This window comes from Linepithema humile, chromosome 6 (assembly GCF_040581485.1).
Source record: "Linepithema humile isolate Giens D197 chromosome 6, Lhum_UNIL_v1.0, whole genome shotgun sequence".
NCBI classification, from domain to species: Eukaryota; Metazoa; Arthropoda; class Insecta; order Hymenoptera; family Formicidae; genus Linepithema; species Linepithema humile.
This window is the reverse complement of record NC_090133.1, coordinates 26,113,344-26,135,556: the sequence shown is the minus strand read 5'-3', so window position 1 is coordinate 26,135,556 and position 22,213 is coordinate 26,113,344. Positions and strand designations below refer to the sequence as shown.

Sequence of the window (22,213 nt, the reverse complement as noted above, 5' to 3'; positions counted from 1 at the left end):
CAGTGCAATCTTCATCATCTTCATCATTTGAACGTAATTCAAGCAGATACGACGGAATGCATAAAGTATAATCCGGCATACAGCGAATGAAATTTGCTTAAGTGCTTCGAGCGCACGTTCGCAAATAGTTATCACATTTCAGTTTCATTTAGCATTATTAACGTTCTTTTGTTTCTTTCGTTGAATCGCTCGTTCATTACATCTTAATAAGAATATCACGCCGCATGCTCCACGTGAGTTACGTATCGTGTCCATAAATTAATTTCTCTCGACAGCTAATACTTGTTTTCATTCATCCGCCGAAACGCTCACGCGGATCGTGCCACATCCGTTTTATGCTACTTAGAAACTGGACTTTGACATTGTGGCTCATTGATGTGTGACGTTACGCACAAGCACACAATCGTACACACACATATATGATGTGCATGTACTCGAAAGGAAGACTACCGATTTGTGCAGACTCATGCACCCGCGTCGCCGTCGTACCACGACCTGATTGGCATTACTGGAAACGGGCATATACATACTGGACTGTCATCATTCGCAATTACTTTTGTTCGTGCTTTTTTTGTTTTTTAAGAATTTCTCAGTATTTTCTTAATCTCCCCCAAATAATAATCGTCAAAATTTATTTCTAAATGCATCTACGCTAAACCTCGATATTTATTTTCCGACGCGCACCGGAGAGAAAGAGATCACCTACTACATAGTAGATACTCGTTAGATCCGACATGAAAATTTAAGTCTCTCTTTCCTCTCACGGTAGCGCACACTTTCCGCGCGATGTCTCGCCGCGTGTGAAATCTTAATATCGAAGAATTATTATTTACGTACTTTGAAGAAACTACTTTGCGCTCGAGTATATTTTTTTGGCTCGAGCCAAGTTTTTCAGTCAGCTGGCGTGAAAATTAATTTATGGACGAAAGTCTACTTTATTAGCTGCGTACCTTCTTCGCGTTTCGGGGGTTTCCGACGTAGTCGAGATCACGCATATACGACGACTTTAACAGAGCTTTCGATTGCTTTTGCCGCTTATCGTTTCTATACTCTTTAAATTTATGGTTCACGCAGTTATTTCTTACAAGACGCAGTGTAATATAGGGGCTAATTTTGTACTTTGCGTTGCTTTTCTTCTCGATGGGTTTCGACGAAATGTTCAATTTTGCACCGATCGAGGATCAATAAAATACGAGACGCGAGATAAAAAGAATCTGTTTATATATCGCAAGTTGCGTTACTTCGCGTCACTTTGAGAGAGTCGAAGCTTGTAACTGCAGGGAAATCGGCAAGCCTCCTCCCTAATATTCTCCGAATATCCCATTGGCATGAACGAAAGAATTATTATTTCACGTATCTTTCATTCAAGTTTTTCGCGTTTATTTTTGATGCCAATGGGGCGCAGTATTCGCATTCCGAAGTCTCGTTGGTTTCTCTCCTATCCCTTCGAAATCCGCCTCTTTTTCCCTGGGCTAATTCTTTGTGCTTTTGGTTTTGTGGTGTCCTTTGGTACGTCCTGACTACGAACTACTGCAACTGCAACGCAACTGCGACAACTATCGTCCACAACAACTACAACAACCTACAGCGTGAGGCCGCCTGCACACAATCCGTACTATGTCACAAGCCATACGGCTGCCGCCCAGGCTGCGGCGGCGGCGGCGGTGGCGGCGGTGACGATGCCACCAGGCCCAGCCGCGAGCACGGCGGGTCCGTTCGTAGACGTAGTCGGCCATCAGGCCCATCAACAAGCCCAGTCAGCGATTGCCGTTCCAGTAATGCCACCAGGAGCCGGCCGTAGCTTACACTATCACACACACGCAGCGACACACGCACTGCCACACCAACAGTCACCGCTCACCTATCCCAATTGGGTCCCGTTCTCCCATTTCGGTTGAGCGGGACTCGGCTTGAATTAAAACGAGCAAAAGCATCACCCTCCGCCCGTCTTTCTAACCATCACAACTAACGCCTGGCATTTAAACCGGACGTAATCTCAAAAGACTGCATTCTATGTATCGTTACGATTTGCATTACTTTCTAAGATCGCGCGCTAGTCGTAGGGAATCGTAGGCGCTTTTCCCGCGAGTTATGTAGTAGAAACGTATAATCCAAGTTGTGTCGGACGAAATAGTAGATGTGAACGAATATAGGCACGCGCGCAACCGATAGGACATTATTGGAGCGCTATAGACTATGTGTACAAGTGTAGAGCCGTCGTAAAGAAATTTCTTTTTCAGTCTTTTCATTATAAATTATCGACAAATGCGAGGAAGTAGAGTAGATATATATATATATGTTAGGAAATATATAGAGAATTTCTACGTTACATTAAGCTAAGCAATAAATTTTACCGTATTAAGAGTTAGAGCATATATTATTAATTAAAATTGAGATACATTAAGAGTTTAAGAATCTCCAAATTTTATAGAGAATAAATTCAATCATCGAATAGCAATATGGGTTTATTTATATATATATATATACGCGATTCAGAGCTTAGAGAGCGAAAAATAATTCAAAATACGTGCATGAAAGCAGCTAGAGTCTTTCATATGTTAATTATATATTAGCGGTTATAACTTCGATGGACATACGTAAAAAAAAAAAGAAAATATATATAGATATGTATACACACGTATTTATAGAGGGTGTTCCGGAACTCACGCTATTTCTTTAAGCTGCAAATTCTTTGGCCAATTTAGACTCGTTAAACATAGTTTTCGATAAGGAAAAATTATCTGCAAATTGCTCAAAAGAACAACCGTGGATAAAAGGAACAGTCATAATTCTATGGCACCCAGTATATCATTTACGCAAACATAAATATTTATCGTACAATATTTATTAAAATTATCAATTTTATCTTAACGAAGCCGCAAAGACTTATTAGCATGTGTACAGCACGCGCGTGCAACCGGTTGACCATTTTAGAATAGTATTTTTATACGTAATATATTGAATATGAAAACGATATATAATTGCGCAAGACCATAATCATAATATTAAATTCTAAAACATTTCCAAAGGACACGATAAAAATCGCGACACGCCATTCTAAAAAGGAAACCATTTGCATAACTTATTGATTGCAAACTACTAATTTTTGCCAATTATTTCTCGTTATATATTTTGCAAACATTAACGAGTATCAAAAGCTTTCCGCTCCTCATGAATATTTATAAACCGGAGGTGAACATTTATCCGCAAACAAAAACGATTCGCCGACATTCTTTCAGTTATATTTAACAGTTGGAATTATGCAAAATTTTTTATTTGTTACTTTTAATTTTGCGAACACATAAATTATTTTTTATTTATTCCTGAGTTAAACTCACTCAAAGTTGCTCATGAAAAAAACTAATGTGAAGATATTCGCGCCGACACACATGCGAGTGATAGGAAAGAGATAAAAAAAATTCGAGATTCAAAGTACAGACACGAGAAACTAGCCTGCGGATAGTAACACACACCTAGTATGACCTCCATTGCTAATAAATGCTAACAATTGTCAGAATCAGGGAAAGGGGTACTCCATCCCCACCCCCACTCGCCTCGTCGGCATCTTCCAACGTGCATTTGAGGAACAGGTAAAGGAAAAAAAAATAATAAAAAAAAAGAGGATCAAAAGCGGCATTCCCACACCGAGAATCCCCTTTTTTGCGAACGAGAGAAAAGAAAGAAGCGCAGAAGAACAAAGTGCAATCATTTCTGTTTCGTCCAGTGCCCTAGATAACACAAAGTTCGCCCTTTAGCGTTTCGACGATTCGATTACATTGACTGTGCTTTCACGTTCTCTCTCTGCTTCTTTGACGCGATAATGAAATATTGCCGCAACGTAGACAGCAGTCTCCCTGCTTGATAACCCTCTTAGTTTGTGTTGCACTGCTTGCCTTCATACGCACCGTGATCCATTCACGATTACATGTACAAGGTGTCCCAGACTAACTGTACCACCCGTTAATAACAGATTCCTGAGATTATTTGGAGAAAATTTGTATACCAAAATGTCGGAGTACAGTAATTTTTAAATGCAAAGTATTTAAAGTTGGCCGATTAAATTGTTAAAAATTTACTCGCTCAGGCACATCGCATATTGATTTTTATATCCTTATCATATGAAAAATCTTATTAACGGATGATACGGTTAGTCCGAGACATCTTGTATATTTTACATTATTTTTCAGTCTATTCTCTTAAAGATGTTAAAATAAAACAAATTGGATTGACTTACTCAAAAGAATTATGTATTTATTTATATCTAATAACTATACATATTAAAAATTGCAAATTTTTTACTGAATATTGCAAAGTTTTTATGTGCATTACATTACATAATATTTTACGTGCAATATTTTGCAAATCAGAAATAACAAATCAATGATTACTTACCCTAAAATTGCTCTGCCGGCACTCGATACCCATTACTTTAGAGTAAGTAATCATTTATTTGTTATCTGTTATTTGCAAAATATTATGTAAAAAAATGTAGCGCACATAAAAACTTTGAAATATTCAGTAAAAAATTTGCAATTTTTAATATTCATGATTATTAAATATAAATATACAATTCTTTTATAAGATAATTGCATAAAAATGAGTAAAAGTTTAATGTGCTTAATAATTATTTCTCGAATGATTATTTTAAACGCTATAATTTGGATGTACTTTGCACATCACAAATCAACTTATGAACAATTTTACTGCTGCGCATCGTGCCAGTAAGTCAATCTTGTAAATTGTTTTATTTTAATATCATTAAGGGAATAGATTTAAAAATAATGTAAAATATACAAGGTGTCTCAGATTAATCGTATCAGCCATTAATAATAGATTTCTGAGGTTTTTCATATGATAAGAATATAAAAAGCAATATGTGACCTGCTTGCGCGCTTGAATTTTTGACTATCTGTTCGATTTATCTTTCACTATTGTACATTTAAAAATTACTGTAGCCTCGAGCTATTTTGATATAAAAATTTTCGTTCTTAAATGATCTCAGGAATCTGCTATTAATAGGTGACAGTTGGTCTGAGTCTGTATATACCTGAACTGTAAACTATGTACTCACTAACACATTACATGATACATTTACGCTCGTCAACAGTACTATTTTTAGCAATTAGTTATCATTGTTTTCATTATTGTCATCACATTACTGTATTATCCATTATCATTATTATTTATATTATTATCTATCGATATTATCATTATTGATATTATTTTTATTACGATTTATTAATATTATCTTATAATTGTAATTTTTATTTTTATTATCGCTATTTTCGTGACAAAGAGAAATTGTACGCTTGCATTCGTATTTATGTACCTTAATTATATGTACATAATATTGTACAAAAAGAAAATGCACAAAACTTGCATATTAATCGTATATATAAGATCGGCTACTTTTATTTTCTAAAATAATTCGTAATTTATAATTTACACGAGATCGATGAACACAATACGCGTGTATTCATAGGGAAACTTCGATAGGAACCTCAAAATGTATATATTTAAATAATAATTTTTTCTTTAGATTTAAGACTCGTTTTATACGCTCTTTTATGTTCTCAAAAATTTGTCGAATAAACCATGCTAATTGAATGAAAAAAAAAAATTATTTTAATTTCTCGTAGATATTCTAGAATATCTAGACTCATCGTGAGAGAATTTCCATTAATCCATTCTTTCCATTCCAATAATCGATAATAATAATTTTATAAGATGCCGTTTTCTCAATTTGTACATACATATCGTATCTGTGAACACACTTGTATATATCTCCTTCCATGTATATAAAATTAGGAAACAAGACAGTTACGTTTTACTACCAGTGGCAATTCATATTGATCTTTATGCGAGTAAAACGTGATTGTTGAAATTTTTATCCATATTAGGAACATACAATAGATAAACAAACGAAATCCCATACGTGGACAATTTATCTCCCGATAATCCTTGAAATAGCGAAGATGCCGAAACTTCAATAACTTCAATAACGAAAAATAAAAATAAAATCTTAAATTCTTTATAGCTGAGCAATAATAATCTTCGTTATTTCATTTTTAGCTTTTGTCATTAATTTGTGGTATAGTCGCTAGCAAACGAACTAACAATAAGTATCCAGAAAACATACATTTTTGGACTCTGCGAATGTGAATGTGTTTCAATAGCAAGAGAACACGATCTAAAGAACCCTGAAATTCTCGTAAACCCTACAATTTCCGCATTTTCCCCGTACTTTAAACGTTACGCTCAATCGCAAAAAAAAGACATTCTCTAACTTGTTGTTCTCAACAGGGGCACGAATCCACTGGCACCGGACGCAGTGGACTTAACGCAATTGACTTCTGTCAGCGAGTGGCTGGCTTCTATCAAGATGTCGCGATACGCGGAGAGCTTTGAGCGGGCGGGTGTGACGACGTTGGAGGCAGCGGCGCGTGTCACCGTCCAGGAACTCACAGCCCTCGGCATAACACTCGTGGGACACCAGAAGAAGATCATGAACAGCGTGACGGCGTTACGGGCGCAAATGTCCGCCACTTCGCAAGGTTTTCTCGTGTAATCGCGACCGCGCACTCAAGTCCCGCGAACGAATCGTATGTAAAAATCGGCTGATCGACACGGAACTTCAACTACCCTATGGATCTCACGAATTCCCGCTTTTTTGAGGCGCCCCGACGCACGCCGTCCCTCCCCGACGAGAAAGCGAACCGCGGGAGACGACGACCCGTGTATCGTCTAGGACTCGTGATTACCTAGTCAGAGCGACGATGTCCTCGAGAGATTATCTCCTTCGCGCGCAAGTAGATCCGGTACTAAACTCCAAACGGCAGTTGGCTGAAGTGAAAACCTCACGCGGCACCTCCGAAACCGAATGCCGTCTCAATTTAATCGAGAGACTCACAGCACAGCACGTGCTGCAAACATTCCATATGGGCGAGAATCGAGAGAATTCGCATTTACAAGCTCCCGTTGGAACGATCGGGAGCACGAGGACCATGCATTCATCATCTCGCACTTAAACCATATACAACGACTTATTGAACTCGTAGAGAGAGAGAGAGACACTTACCGCGAAATTTTCGCGTAACAAATATCTATAAGTGTCAAAAGAATCACCGTAACCCGAGCGTTACGGAAATATCACGAAGCTCGTCCGGATCAGGACGTCCTGAAGGACTCTCAACGGGATCAATGTAACACACCGAAGGACACATCCTTACAACGAGCGCCTATTCTATATTGCGTTTTCTAAGGCCGTTTCCGTGACCGATCTATCTAAAGATCAGACTGACGACGGAGATAAACGAGCTATCCTTACAATCACTGCCGCAAAATTCTAGACTTTTCGTACCAACGAGCTTTCTTAGTTGGAAATATCTGTGCTTATCGCAGAATCTTGTATATTTTTCCTTGAAAACTTTAATTGTGAGATTTTAAACTAAAATCCTTCTTCTTTTCTTTTTCACTATTCGTCGCGTTCGCTATATTTCGTGACATTTTATACTAAATGGCAGCTCCTTTTAATACATATGTATCTGCGATACGTAACATGTACGGCAAATTACATGTCGGCCTAAATATCGTTCGAGCGCGTCTGCTCCCGGCCTCGCTTTGCTAAGTATACTAAAGTTACGTCTCTTTGTAACGATCGATATAGTAATATACGCGCCTGATATATAGGGAGAAACGACGATTAGAGAAGTAGAGAACCGTATACACACGCGAAAGTGTATCTGAAACGGATCGTAATAGTTTCCGAGATTTCATCGATAGCGTGACAACAACGTAGGTCCATTATTTCATGAATGTAGCGAATACAGTACACTTATACGTATGTCGCCAATGCACAACAATCGAGAACAGAAGCGAATCACGAATGAGAGAGTGGACTGTTAGCGAGACGATATTATTAACTCTTTACGGTTCTTTGCCTTTGCGTTACCTATATAAGAGTGCCGTATGCGCCGGTCTATATAGATATATCTTTCGATTATAACGGAAAACGACGAAATACGAACAACAAAGCGGACATGTGCCAACGCGAGTGTGCAAAAGTTATTTTAGCGCGAGACTGCGTGAGACGAGATAAATGAGAGAACGCGAGAGGATGCGTGAATGCGAGCGCGAATGAAATTGCGTCGGTGAATCTGTAGCCCGCCTCTTTCGCGCTATATTCGTATGTACACGAGCGTGCAATCACGAAATTATTCTATATACGTATAAATATAAATATTGTATTATAAAAATACGCGAGACATTTCGATCAGAAAGGAACGAACGGCGAGAGACTTTCTGTCGATAGAAGGAATCATTTAACGAGAAATCGCGAGATTGCGTCAGATCGCGATAGACACGATGTGTAGGAAAAACAAACAGTATCAAACGCGTCCCTTTACTAGCAAGCAATGCGTCAACATATCAACATTATTCGCAATGCAATGCGAGCGCAAAAAGGGAAGTTCGCGTGTTACTTGAAATCTCGAGCGACTGCAATTGAATGTCAATCATTCTTTCCTCGGGTTTCTAACGAATGACGAAAGAGAAAAACCAAGCCGGAAAAGAGAAAAATGTAAAAAAAAAAAAAAAGAAACGTAAGCGTAAAGTCGGAAGTATAAGTTACGCGGACGAAATACGTATACACGCGAGCGACGATGCGACGATATTCATCTACGGATGATAGCACTTTTTGATTTTCACCGCCCGATCGAGGAGTCTCCTTGCGAAGCAACGTCCATTCCAATATACATATATCCGTAATAGAGAATTTTTTTCTTAGAAGACGAGAGAGTGAGAGAGAGAGAGAGAGAAAGAGAGAGAGCGAACGAAAAACTTGCTTCACGTATCTCGTTGCACCCGCATTCGCTAATCGTAAAGACTGCTTCTCGGGTCGCAATACGCACAACCCGGGATACACACGTTACCGGCGACTTGTCCTTAAAGAGAAAGACCAACGGGGCAGCAGATATATATATATATATATTATATACATACGAAAATATTACGCGTGAGATTAAAAACGGCTTCCAAGTGAGTCCGGCGAGCCGCGGAGAAATTTTTTTATTTTCTAATTTAACGATTTAATGCTAGTGATGTAGTCGAACGACGTCGAAGCGACGGCTGGACGGCGGCGGATGAGAGCGGAAGGCGCGCTTCGAGAGACGAGATTTCGCGCTCAACGAGATATACAAACGGACAACGATAAAGCGAATTCCTTCGCGGCCAGCCAATTCTCTACTCATTGCCCTCCCACACCTTTCTAATCGCGAAGAGATGAAAATCGCGCCCGCGAAGCGCCGATTGAAATCGATCGATTTCACTTCTGTCTCAAAGCGTGATCCAACGGCGCTTCGATTATTCTCCTCGTAAACAAGATATTGCTCGAGATCACGTTCCGAGCGTTCGAAATATGTCGAGATACGCCCTGGTGTCTTTCGGTTCGCCGTGCTTTCTTTCGCGTTCGTTTCGAAGGAGAGAAAGAGAAACGAAAAGCGTCGCGGAAGGTCGCGTGGTGAGAGCAAAATCCCTTAGGAAAAACAAAAAAAGAGAAGACTACTGAGAACGGCGATGATTAAGAAGCAATAAGTGAATACACGCAAATGCAGATTTTTATATAGAGAATGTTAACAAATTTCAGAAGATATTAATTATATCGATAGCGCTATCTTCCTAAATGTTCGTATTAAAGGTTAAAAAAAAAGTACGATAAAACGTAAGAGTGATGGTGAGATCGCGCGGAGTCTCGACCGAAAAAGAAAAAGGAAAAAGAATCGTGCACGGTTCAAATTCATTGCGATTGATTGTAATAATGTTCGGTCGGGACTTCGCGGATGAGAGAAAGAGATCTTAAGGACTTTCAAATTGTAACTATCTGTGTTTTAGTGATGAACCTGCGAGTGCGACCTGAAGTTTTGAGGATGTTGTTAATTTCGATAAATCGATATTTAGATTTCATAGAGCTCTATCAATATCACACACACACACGGCTATGTGTAGACACGAAAATAGGCAAAACTAAACCAGAGGACGTATCAGTTGAAAACGGAAGTATCTCGCGTACGAGTTCTCCGATTTTTCTTTCCACTCGCATTCGAAAATTTTAGGTCTCCCCTTCTTCCGCAGGTTAAATTTTTTTTGCAAAAGAAAAAAATACGCATTACACTTTCAAAGCTTTCGATCGTACTTCATGTCACATATATTTTGATTATCTCGTATAGCGTGTAAAGCTTTATTAAAAAAGTGTGAGACGAGATCGGGCAGAAAAGAGCGGCAGGTAAAAGCCTGACAAATCAAAATTGCTTCACTTCGCACGAAAATCTTTGTTGCGATAAACTTTTGTTCACTCTTTGTCCTCCTGATTATATTTTTTTTTATTTTTAGAAAGAGCGAGATAGAGAGATGAACAAATAGCTAAAAAGGAAAATCGTTAAATCGCCTCCCGCGTTTTACTTAATCCTTTAATCGATTTTATAACGCAACTGTACTACTATTTATTAAAAGAAGAAAAACTTATTTATTGTTTAGAGATCTGACTAAATTGCAAAACGTTCTAATTATCGTAAGTTATCTATTACTATTTAGTAACGAGATAGGGCAGAGCGATGCATTCTTTCTCTACTTTTGGAGTTTTCGAGAAAACTCTATCGTGTAAAAAAGGTGAAACGAAGTACAGCTACAGTGATAAATACGATCGTCGTATCGAATCTGTATGCAGCTATTATATTATATTATATTTAGTTAAGCGTTAATTAAATGACATACGAGCGCGTTGTTTTGATCCTTACTCTCTACAACTCTTTTTACAGCGAACTCTGTCAAAGTACCTGCTTCGAAAAAACGAAAATGATAAAATCTGCGAAAAAAAAGGGAAAGCATTACAGGTACCGTCCCATATATTATATACAAGTCACAGAGACACGCGCACATACACACTCACACCCACATTTACAGAAACACACACGCATCGCATAACCATCGCATACACATACGTACATACGATAATTTATATACACTCGCCGAGCTGAGTTTTCATAAAAATTGGTTAAGCGAATCGCCTCCGTGTGTCTTCGATTTATTGTATAAAGAAAAATGCAAGAAAAAAAAGCAAGCAAAAAGTTACTGTCAACAAATTTTGGGACATGTCTAAAACATTTTTCCTATGGTGTTGTCAAGACGATGTTGAATGTAAATAAGATATAATAAATAATATACCTTATACGATGTAAATTGCGCGAGGAATTCATTTTTTCCCTATTATCCCCCCACATCATCAAATGCTTTAATTGCTCATAACTGTTATTGTAGTTCGTATAATGTTTATTACATATTTATATATAAATTTATATATATCATAAATAATTATCATTAATAATAGAATAAAATATAAAATAAAAATATTTTAAAGACTCACCCAACCGATGCGTAGCAGCGGAGTATACAAACGTTGACCTGTAAGATAAAAAAAAATACAAATTAGAGCAAAATAATATTTCAAGCATAATTATTATATGCATTGCATCTTTTATTTATTAAAAAATAAATAATAAATAAACAACACGAATAAATAATAAATACCAAAATAAATGAAAATTATTTACTTCACAGTTGCTCCGCCGTTGCCTGATGCCCCCCGGGCCTCCTCCTCCTCTCAGTAGTCCATCGGTGGCTGCTCCTTCATAGCACGCGTAAAAACGATTAATTATAATCGCAGGCACATTGCTCGGCGGAATACAATCGCGCGACACTTTTTACGACACTCTCGGCATTAAACGCACTCCCGTCGCGCATTACAATAACCGCGCGACATTTTTCACAACACTCTCGACTTTGTCGTTATCACGGTGGTCGCACGATACTTTACATAGCATTCGCGACGCATACTTTATACATGCTTTATTACGTTATAGTAACCGCGCGATACTGTACGAAACTCCCGACGCGCAACTTTGTCGTTATCACGCTGAAAAGCTACTGTCAATCATTTTTGAAACATATCTAAAACATTTTTGCTATGGTGTCAAGACAATGTTGAATATAAATAAGATATAATAAATAATGTACATTATGCGACGTATATTGCGAATAATACATCTTCTCCTTATATCTCTGCGTTATTATCAAACGCTTTAATTATTTATTTATATATAAATTTATATATAAATATGTATATATATATATATATATATATCATAAAGAATTATTATTAAATAGCAGAATAAATTACAAATTAAAAATAATTTAAAGACTCACTCAACCGATGCGCAGCAGCGGAGTATACAAACGTTGACCTGTAAAATAAAAACAAATTAGAGCAAAATAATATTTTAAGATTAATTACTGCATGTATTGAATTTTTTATTTATTAGCAAATAAATAAATAATAAATAAACAACACAAATAAATAATAAATATCAAAATAAATAAAAATTATTTACCTCACGGTTGCTCCGCCGTTGCCTGATGTCCCCCAGACTTCCCTCCGGACTTAATCGGCAAAATACAATTGCGCGACACCTTTATGATACTCTCAACATTAAACGCACTCCTGTCGCGCATTACAATAACCGCGCGACATTCTTACATTTTTCACGACATTCCCAACGTGAAACTTTGTCGTTATCGCGATGATCGCGCGATGCTTCTCACGGTACTCTCGATGCATACTTTATCTCGTTACGATAATCACGCGAGACTATACAACACTCTCGATGCGCATTTTCTCGTAATATGAAAGGAATAACACGAAAATTACATGCACGGATGGTACGAATGCGTTCGACACTCGGCGACGTTAGAAAAGAAAATAAATGCGGAATAAACTGCAAAGAGAAATTGAATATAGCGCGATCAACTTCACGATATTGCTGGAACAGTACTACACCCATGTTTTTTCAATTACACTTTGGCATATTTTTGCACTTTACATGAAAAATAGTATACTCTCTTTTCAGAGCGTTTGGCATATTTTAGTATCTCGCATTTTACAATAAGTAAATAATAATTTGCAAGTAAATAATAATTTGCACAAGTAAAAATCAAAAACAATGATTCGCAAGTAAAATATCAACAAATATAGCTGCCGAACGGCACTTTGTCAATTGCTCGCGCAATAAACTTTTTTCTATCTGGCACAATATATTCATAATATAACTCCTTAATTACTTGTTAATTCGTGTATATAATGAATCTACACACCAGCATAACCGTAGCATATTGAATTCAGGTCCGTGGGCCGCTCGATTCGAAGACGATCCATCTCATACCGCTACATTTCTTTAATGGCCGAAAAATTCGTAAACAGCGCTGACAACTGCACACTAGCGCGACTAACAAAGTCAAGTTAATAACTAATCAAATTGTATGTAAAAAATTATTCTTGAATTATTTTTTTAGCATTTGCTATTAAAAATATTGATAATAATAAAAATTGAATAAATCAACAATTCTAATAACTGCATGTAATTATTTTTTACAATAATACAAGAGCCAAATAATTACCAGCATCATCGTTAAATCGACAGATGGAGTAAGTAGTATCGTAAGTAGCGCTAAATTGCTATCCCACTACGCGTGCGCAAAAATACGTCTCCTTTCTCATGTATAACTGCTTCCTTTTCCGTTTGGGTCAGAGAAAGGTTCGTGATATTTTCGTATGATTTTCTAGTATCCACATTGTACGTATTAATCATATGATGTATTAGTGACTTTCACATAAATCTGTTATAGTCAATTATGTGTCGCAATGTTTCATAAATTGATTTTTCTCGCTAACAAATAATTTTTGTGCAGAATCCAGAATGGTACAGCGGTTAACCTATCGGCGACGCTTGTCGTACAACACAAGAAGCAATAGGAGACGTGTGTAAGTATATTCTATTATAAATAATAATAAACGTCAATTTTAAATGAGTGTTATTAGTTTCTATATACAAAGATTTAATTTTACTAATCGTAATTATCAGTTAATGATAAATTCTGAGTAGTATGAGGTTATGTTTTGGTTTCTTGCTTTAAGCCATGATATAAATTCACATGTGCTATACAATAAGAAGTTTAACATGAATGATCAGTTTACTCATTTTTATAAACACTAGCAAAGTGCTTTTTAATTGTCAATTTTGTCGATAGATAGCATGTATTCTAAAAATATCTTGAAATGTCAGCATGAATATTTTCTTATAAATTCTATTAATTAGGCACAAGTTGAAATTAATTCAATAAAATTGTTTGTAGTGTACGTACACCAGGTGGAAAATTAGTCTACCAATATCTTAAAAAACCTAAGAAAATCCCAAGATGTGGACAGTGTAAAGACAAATTAAGAGGTATTCAACCTGCAAGACCTATGGAACGTTCCCGTATGTGCAGGCGTAAGAAAACAGTCAAACGTGTATATGGCGGAGTTCTTTGTCACAAATGTGTAAAAGAAAGGTATATGTATTATATTTAATGAAAACTTCTTAAATTTTAAATAAATTTTGTCTGAATACAATTGTATGATATTGTAATCTAACATAATATTTTAAGTATTTTGCAATTAAAAAATCAATATAATATAGCAACTGTCATATCAAGTTCTATATTTAAAAACGTATATAGACGTGTAATCTTTTTTTTCTTACAGGATTGTGCGTGCTTTTCTAATTGAAGAACAGAAAATCGTCTATAAGGTTATGAAAGCACAAGCTTCGTCAAAGACGAAGAAGACAGAGAAATAATTCTGTGCTTTTTATTAATTAAATAAAATTAATAAAATTAAAATATTTGAGTTGTTCATTAACATGACCTTATGAATTCAATATTCTGAGCCAATTCGGAATAGTACATTTGATGGAATATTCTGATGATATATAATAAAAATTTAATTATTTTACTATAATTAAGTCATACACAACTGTGCATACACAGTAACACAATTAAATTAATTATAAATATTAAAGAATTGCATTGCACTTGCAAATACTATGAATTATCGTTTGCACGCAGTAAAAAATATATAATGGTTGCCTCAGTTATATCAAATAATTTTTATTTCTAATTGCATTAATTATTAATGTCGTTTTTAATTGTGGTAATATATAGTATCAACAAGATCTATATATATAATGCAAAAAAAATATTTCTATCAATAATTGATGGCTTTATGTCAGAATAACAAACTGCACATCTAAAACTGTCAAACATCTAACAATTTCCTCTTTTTGTGAAAATATTAAACCATGAGACTAATATGATGAGAATAATAAGATTATTATTAAAAATAAGTGAAAAATAATATGAATTGCAAACATTTTTGCTGAGAGACTAAAGATAATTTTATACTTTATTATTTATTGTGATTATAAAGCCAGGTTCTTACTAATTATATAATAAGTATTAGCAAAAGAAAGACAGCAAATGATATTAATATTTTATGTACTTAGTGTCGTCTATAAATTTACTCACCGATTGTTGTACTGCAGCTAAGCATATCTGACTGTACCCCCCTCCCCCCCTAAGCATATTTAGCTGTACCCAAGCATACCTAGTTGTTCTCAAGCATATTTGGCTGCACCTAAACAAATATGTGTAAAATTTTATTGATTATATTATACATTTCTCAGAAAACATGAATAATTTTCAAGTTTTTAGAGCAAACATAAAAATTATTTTGCGTATCTTATGACATCAAAATGTATTTACTAGCCCTGGTGGTTGTTTGAATTTATAATCCGTCCGCCAATATCGATAAATCACTACTATTTGCGAGCATCCGCAAATATATTCCGGCAACTTCCAATACACGAAACGCAAAGATAAAAAGCATTTTATGCCTCCATGTACATAAGATTCATCATGGTACGTATTTTATGAATGATGGTGTACAGACTTACAAAGCAAACGAAGACTTCTTTTGACGATCAATCCCACCATTATTGAACTGTTTCACTATTAATCACTAATGTTTGCGATAAATAATATATTTCGGCAATTGCTCGTCGTTTCATTCGGCAAAAATTCGCACTTATTTTGTACTTTTAATGAGAAAATATATAATTAAATTGCTCAGTGTTCGCGCTGCGTTTGAAGAAATATATAATATTAATTATTATAGTGGCCGACTGGTGGCGTGTTAATGCAATAGTCAAACAATTAACAAACAAATTTATCGACAATTGATAAACGTTATGCGCGACATCTTTTGTCGCCACAACAGTTATTACGTCATGTTCGCTCAGAACGCAAAGCGCGAACGCTTTGTGATTAATCGCAAGTTTTACTCGTTATATAAAAGTGCGAATTTGAATGCGAGTTGTTGTCAATAGTGCTAATTAAAACGATGGATGTTGTATTGAGACGAAATATGTATCGCGGATATTCGCGATTAACGTCCGAGACGTTGATTCTCATATTCGCCTATTCGAAGTATTGTGTGTACGTATAGCATAGGTGGATTAGTATGTTGAAAATTCAACTCACTGAAATTAAATAAGATAAAAGCAAATATTATTGTATGCGTATCCGTATGTAACAATTTCTATACCGATTATCAAGCAGTCATCGATCATCTCGTTCATTCACATTGTTTATGTAGCATCAACTGAGGTTATGTGTATGAATGCGTTACAATGTGAAGTACGACTTATATCACGTTTTGTGTATCGCAAATAGCAAATTTTGAATTGTTCTTCAATATATAACTTCAACTGCCACTATTCTCTTCGAATGTTGCTGTACGAATGACACCAAGGTGTTAGCGTGCGAAACAAACAAACACATACGTACGCCGTGACTTGCAATGTTTACAATTAGATCTAAGCCGCGTGAGCTATCACTGAAATACTTCAACATAGGAATTGTTTATGTTTTTTGTGACCTCAGTCTCGGCGTACGCGTTCTGTTGTAGGGTACGCCATATTTTGGTTTCATTCATAGAACAGCGGCGGCAAGAGATTATTCGTAAAATTCGTAGCCTGCGCGATCGCGTTTTTCGGGTTTTTCTTTCATAAAATGACAAAGTGTGTTTGTCAAACACTATAAAGATATAATATATATCTTAATCATTTCACTAAAAAATTTTAGTAAAAGATATTTACTTCATTAAATCTTTATCTTCATTTTTTTTTATTTAATTACTTCACAATTTTATATTTTTATTTTTCAATTGATTAAATTTTTGAGTTTTATTAATTAGATAAATAGAAAAAAATAAAGAAAAAGGAAATAATTAAAATAAGTTTATAAGAATACAACATATTTTTAGATTATATAAAGTTTTAATTTAAAATCGTTTATGGATCATGAAAACCAAAACGTTGATATGTCTACGTGCATTTTTATATGAAATAAAAATAAATCGAAATCAAGAGCGATAAGAATATATGTAGGCTCTTTCTTTCTTCGTCGTCAACTTTTCTAAATAATTTGAGGTAAGTCATTGAGTTTCATTAGTCTCCAGGATTAGATATTATATAAATTGGTGCAGGAGAGTAATATTCAGAAAACTTTCCAAAATGTATACATTGAAAATATGTCGCGAACATAAATTAAAGATGAACAGTAAACGTTTCACAAAGAATGAAAAATACATTCGCCGTTAATTGCATTTATTCTTAACGTGTCAATTTATTCTAATCTTTTCTAGCTTATCCATTCATATTTATTAATCACAATATATCTGCATTCCTTTTATAATTGGAACTATGTTGTATAATTGTCATATAATTAATTTGTATTTGAGAGACATTCTCTTGATCTACAGTTGTGAATATAGAACGAACATACTCGAAATGTTCAAGTCATTTATCGGCAAATTGATTTGGCTACGTAGTTCCAACACAGTGAAAAGGATGCAGGTAGTGATGCTGAACAGAGATCCGTAAACGTTCTACGGAAAATGCTGGGATAGCCACTTCTTTCAATCATTCTCTCGATATGCAATATGGAGCAAGCGAATTCCGTATGCATACTAATGTGGCATTCACTAAACATGCGTACCAATTCCGTTTTACTTCTCGTAAAGCCACATTTTAATCATGCACATAAATTATCAAAAAAAAAAAAAAAATGTATTTTGCACTTCAGTATAATTTAAATTAAAAATTTGAATTGACTTTTCATTAACTAAGATATCAAAGTGCTAATGTTCAAGTAATAAGTTATCAAAAAGATCGTTGCAAATATCGTTGCAGTGACTATTATCAATCTTTCTATAATGGAAATTATTTATCATGAAGAATACCCTGCGTATTTCGTCTTATCTGTTTGCTAAACGTTTCGACACTTGTAATACCGTTTTATTATTTATTATGATTTTTACTTGTAACGACACTGAGGAAGACCTAATATAGGCAGAAACGCTTGTCATTTTTATAATATAATTTAATTTTTTGCACGAACACCTAGCAACGGCTCTTTTTGCCTTTTCTCCCAAGATTATTTATCAAAAAGACTTGCAAATATATTAATTAACTAACATACTTCAGTATTGACTAAAATACGATTTTTTATTATTTTTATTCGATATTTCATTACTAAAATATGTAATATTGGCTCTTAATTAAAGCATTGTAAAGCAACTAAGTGTGGATATATTTGTCTGAAGAAAGAATTTAAAGTTTTAAGTTTACAAGATAATTGGCGTTGAAATTGTAACAGCATCAGGGACGCTCCGTATGTGATCGACTCGATCATGTTCGACGAGTACGATGATATAGGTATTTGCAAAAACGTTCGTTGCTTCGGGGCAATTCTGTCCGGCGACAGGCATTGTGCTGCCGATTATGGCAAAAGGGTTATGTGTAAAACCCGTCGTGCGAGACCATTGCGAGTCGTTAGCCTCGGTCCGCCTAACAAGTGCCTTATTTGTTGAGTACACTTCGGTACCGCGTATGTACATATATGTATAGGGATCAGATAGGGTATACGCGCTATAATTTTCACCGTGGTGGCAGAAAGCCGTCGCTTTGGAGAGCGGTGAGAGCTATAAAGGCTTGTCACCTGAGAATGCGGACAGTGCGGCGACTTGGCATTAAATACCTGCACTCCCTTTGCTATGCGCTATGTTTGTCGTTTACCGTGTTCACTATTCCTAAAAAAATGTTGTGGCTAGAACCTGCCGTATTTTTATTCGGTGTTAACCTGTTTGAGGTCGAGAAAAAGACTTCGCAGTAAATTGAAACAGTGAATACGTAATTAATATTTATACATATTTTGAATCCCTTATATATCTTGCTCCCATCGAATTATATTTTAACGAACATTCTTTTAACCATTTTTTTTTTCAATTATTTTTCAACGAAAATGTATAACTAGTAGTAGTTTTCAAACAACACAAATAATTAACGATTGAAGATAAAATACTTCTTGCAAATTAAATTTTGCAATTATATTTTCCTTATTAAGTTTAAATAAATTTGAAGAAAATCTTAATTCAAAACTTAGATACAGATATACACTGTAAAAAAATTCAATAAATTTACAGAAATAAGATATAAAAATTATATGATAGCAAAAATACATTAAATAAATATATTTCCGTTAAATGTCATATAATTTTTACGTCTTATTTGTGCAAATTTATCGAATTTTTTTATGATATATCAAAATTTTCTCTAACATTTTTATTGAATAAAAAATGATTTAAAATTTTGCAAAAATCTATTAAAATATAATAAAAGACATTGCCGTATTTAAATAGATTAAAAACAGAAAAAAATCAAGCTGGGTAAATTTAACTAATTTTCTGTCTTTCTCTCTTTCGTAAAAACTTTGCTCACACACTTACAGAGATAAAAAATAAAAACAAAAAATATATACTTTGATTTTATCTTATAAAGAATCGTATTCGTTGTAATCTTTACGATTCTCGAACGATCTTTTGCAATTTTATCGCGATCGTCGAAATTGCGATGTAGTCCAGAACGTAGAAAAGAATCAAAAAGATATTAAAAGAATGTGATAATGATGTGACTACAAAAAGAAAAAAAATGTGACTGGATAAAAAAAAGTCAGACGTCATGAGGCGCCATGATGCCTAATCCGATTTTATGGGATGAGATTACTTGGACGAAATATGCGCACACGATTTTGAGTTTTCCATAGGATCTTCTTTATAATGGTGCGCGCAACAGCACACCCTTCTCAAGCCCATATCGAAAATAATGACTGCGGTTAGCCGCCGTGGTCGGCGTAACATTTCGTCTCGGTTCAATTGCCTCGGAATCGTTGCAACCATCGCAGCTGCGAGTGGTACACGAGATTGGAATACCTACTCACGCCCAATGCAATTTTCGATTGCCTTGATCGCAGGATGGATACACGATAGCTATCAAGTTGCATCGCTCAACCACAAAGACGGTAAGTGCATTCGCGAAGAAAAGAAAACAATTTTTTTCCGAAACAGGCTTTAAGTAACAATTTAGTTCAGTTTTAGAGAGAAATAAATCTTCTCATTAAAACTGGGTTTTATCGGTAGTAATAGCAGCTTTAAAACACCATTTAATTGAAATTGTATACATAATAATGCATGATACACGGGGGTGGCGACCGCTAAATTTCGCGCCTCCATTCAGAATTATATAGGAGAATACATCGGTCACAAACAGCAATTGTCCGGTGTCACGTTTAATTGACGGTTATAAAATGTAGCGCGAGTGTGCAATCGAGAATAATTTGGCGTGAGTGCCGCGCGCGAGCCGGCTCTTCTCGGAGAGGAGAGAGATGCGTCTCGCCACGTGATTCCTATAATTTTCTGGGATCGTGTTTAGTGAAACGACAAGTGGGTAGGTGTTGTAATACGCGTGTCCCTATCATTTCGCGACATTATTATTAGATCGACGCGCTTGTATCGCATTATTGTTACTGTTTGCAGGGAAATTCTCTGCCGCTCGAAATAATTCGTGAAAAATTCGCGAATAAAATAAAATCGTCACAAATGTGAGAAATATTTTGACACGTCAAACAATCGTTTATAAATTATCATCTGTATAATTCTATGTAGTGTTATGTATTTTACGTTTATTTTATATTTTTTCTTGCGCGATATATGTTTTAAATTATATACTATATACGCTACGCATTTCGCATTTACATAAAACGTAACGACATGTGTGTCCGGGATCGATTTGCGTCGTAAGAGTATTTCGGGGGACGTGCTTTAGCATATGATTCCTATAATTTCCAAGGCTCATGTTTGACAAAATAACAAGTAGGTGGGTGTCGGTTTTCACACCCGCGGCTCGGCGGGGCCTCTTTGGAGAATGTAAAAAAGGGTGGCACACGAAACCGGTTTCGGTGAATCTTTGTTATATGGAGGCCTTTCTAACACATACTCGCCTCTCTTTCCTTTTTGCTCCTGCCTTATATATGTGAATCTATAAGAACGAACCGTCCAGTCTCAGGACCGTACTTGAAAGACGTCTACACTCTCTATTGTTGGTGTCGTTAAATTGTCTCGATAGAGTTCCCGCTATCTTTTTAAAAATTAGTATTATCATTATCACTCTATATTAATATTTCAACAACTTTGGAATATATATGATTATTTTCTTCAGATAAAAATAGAAATCAATTTAAATAAGTTGACAAAATTATTTTAATAAAACGTGCCGTATTATTTTATCTTATCGTGATTAATAATTGCATTGGAATTTTTCCGTTGCAAGGATAAACGGTTCTTGACCGAAGATTCATTTCAAAGCCCATTCAGTGGACGAATTAAATATAGCCATTACGTCGAATTCGTGTATTCAACAGAGCGCCAAATGCGGCGAGTCCTCGTTCATTAGCTTAAGCGTCCGATTACATCATGCACGATTAAAATCGAATGTAAATCGCGGCTCTTACAAGTCGAGAATGTTTCATCGCAACTCTTAACGTAATGGCATCATGCTCAGACGTTACGATGACTTGAAAGTTTCGCCGAAAAGAATCGAGAAATTATTTCACTCTAATAGCGATCATAAATAAATATTATCCCGTTTTTTATGTCATAATTATGATAACTAAAATTCCGTGAAAGTAAATCTTCAGTTATAACATTGATTTCACGTATTAATTTAAGAATCAAACTTGTTCACTAACTAAAATTGTAGAAACTCACAATCAGTAAAAATTTTTATTTGTGGCAATTTATGCATTTGTGTAAAAATAAAATCTAAAAGCTATTATAACGAATATTTTTTCTTCTTACATAACTAATGTTTATTCATGCATCAATTATAATATT

The 22,213-nt window shown here is 35.3% G+C and overlaps 2 protein-coding genes across 17 annotated transcripts in view; both read left to right on the top strand.

The window, feature by feature from the left end:
• Nucleotides 1-11,232, top strand: part of Eph (Eph receptor tyrosine kinase) — a 94,226-nt gene extending 82,994 nt beyond the window's left edge. For 12 of the 15 annotated variants that reach the window (XM_067357623.1, XM_067357621.1, XM_067357625.1 and 9 more), the window contains one exon: nucleotides 1,589-5,620. In XM_067357623.1, the coding sequence (XP_067213724.1) occupies nucleotides 1,589-1,898 (310 nt within the window). In that variant the 3' untranslated portion in view covers nucleotides 1,899-5,620. Of the gene's footprint in view, nucleotides 1-1,588; nucleotides 5,621-6,303 lie in introns of those variants that run through there. The other 3 variants (XM_012375367.2, XM_012375373.2, XM_067357632.1) reach the window with 1 other exon arrangement.
• Nucleotides 11,233-13,551: 2,319 nt separating this feature from the next.
• On the top strand, nucleotides 13,552-14,766 carry LOC105676959 (large ribosomal subunit protein eL34). 2 transcript variants are annotated; one of them, XM_012375189.2, is made up of 4 exons: nucleotides 13,552-13,640; nucleotides 13,795-13,867; nucleotides 14,239-14,436; nucleotides 14,630-14,766. In XM_012375189.2, the coding sequence occupies exons 2-4, from the start codon at nucleotides 13,803-13,805 to the stop codon at nucleotides 14,721-14,723; spliced, it is 357 nt and encodes a 118-aa protein (XP_012230612.1). In that variant the 5' UTR covers nucleotides 13,552-13,640; nucleotides 13,795-13,802; the 3' UTR covers nucleotides 14,724-14,766. The 2 variants fall into 2 exon arrangements, with proteins under 2 accessions (XP_012230612.1, XP_012230613.1); XM_012375190.2 differs by having other exon boundaries at nucleotides 13,570-13,679.
• The last annotated feature ends 7,447 nt before the right edge of the window (nucleotides 14,767-22,213 follow it).

What these genes read in the sequence shown, in the direction of transcription:
- LOC105676959 (XM_012375189.2), top strand. Translation starts at nt 13,803, where the DNA reads ATGGTACAGCGGTTAACCTATCGGCGACGCTTGTCGTACAACACAAGA. An exon ending in AGAAGCAATAGGAGACGTGT is followed by an intron (nt 13,868 to 14,238) that starts GTAAGTATATTC and finishes AATTGTTTGTAG; the next exon opens with TGTACGTACACCAGGTGGAA. An exon ending in CACAAATGTGTAAAAGAAAG is followed by an intron (nt 14,437 to 14,629) that starts GTATATGTATTA and finishes TTTTTCTTACAG; the next exon opens with GATTGTGCGTGCTTTTCTAA.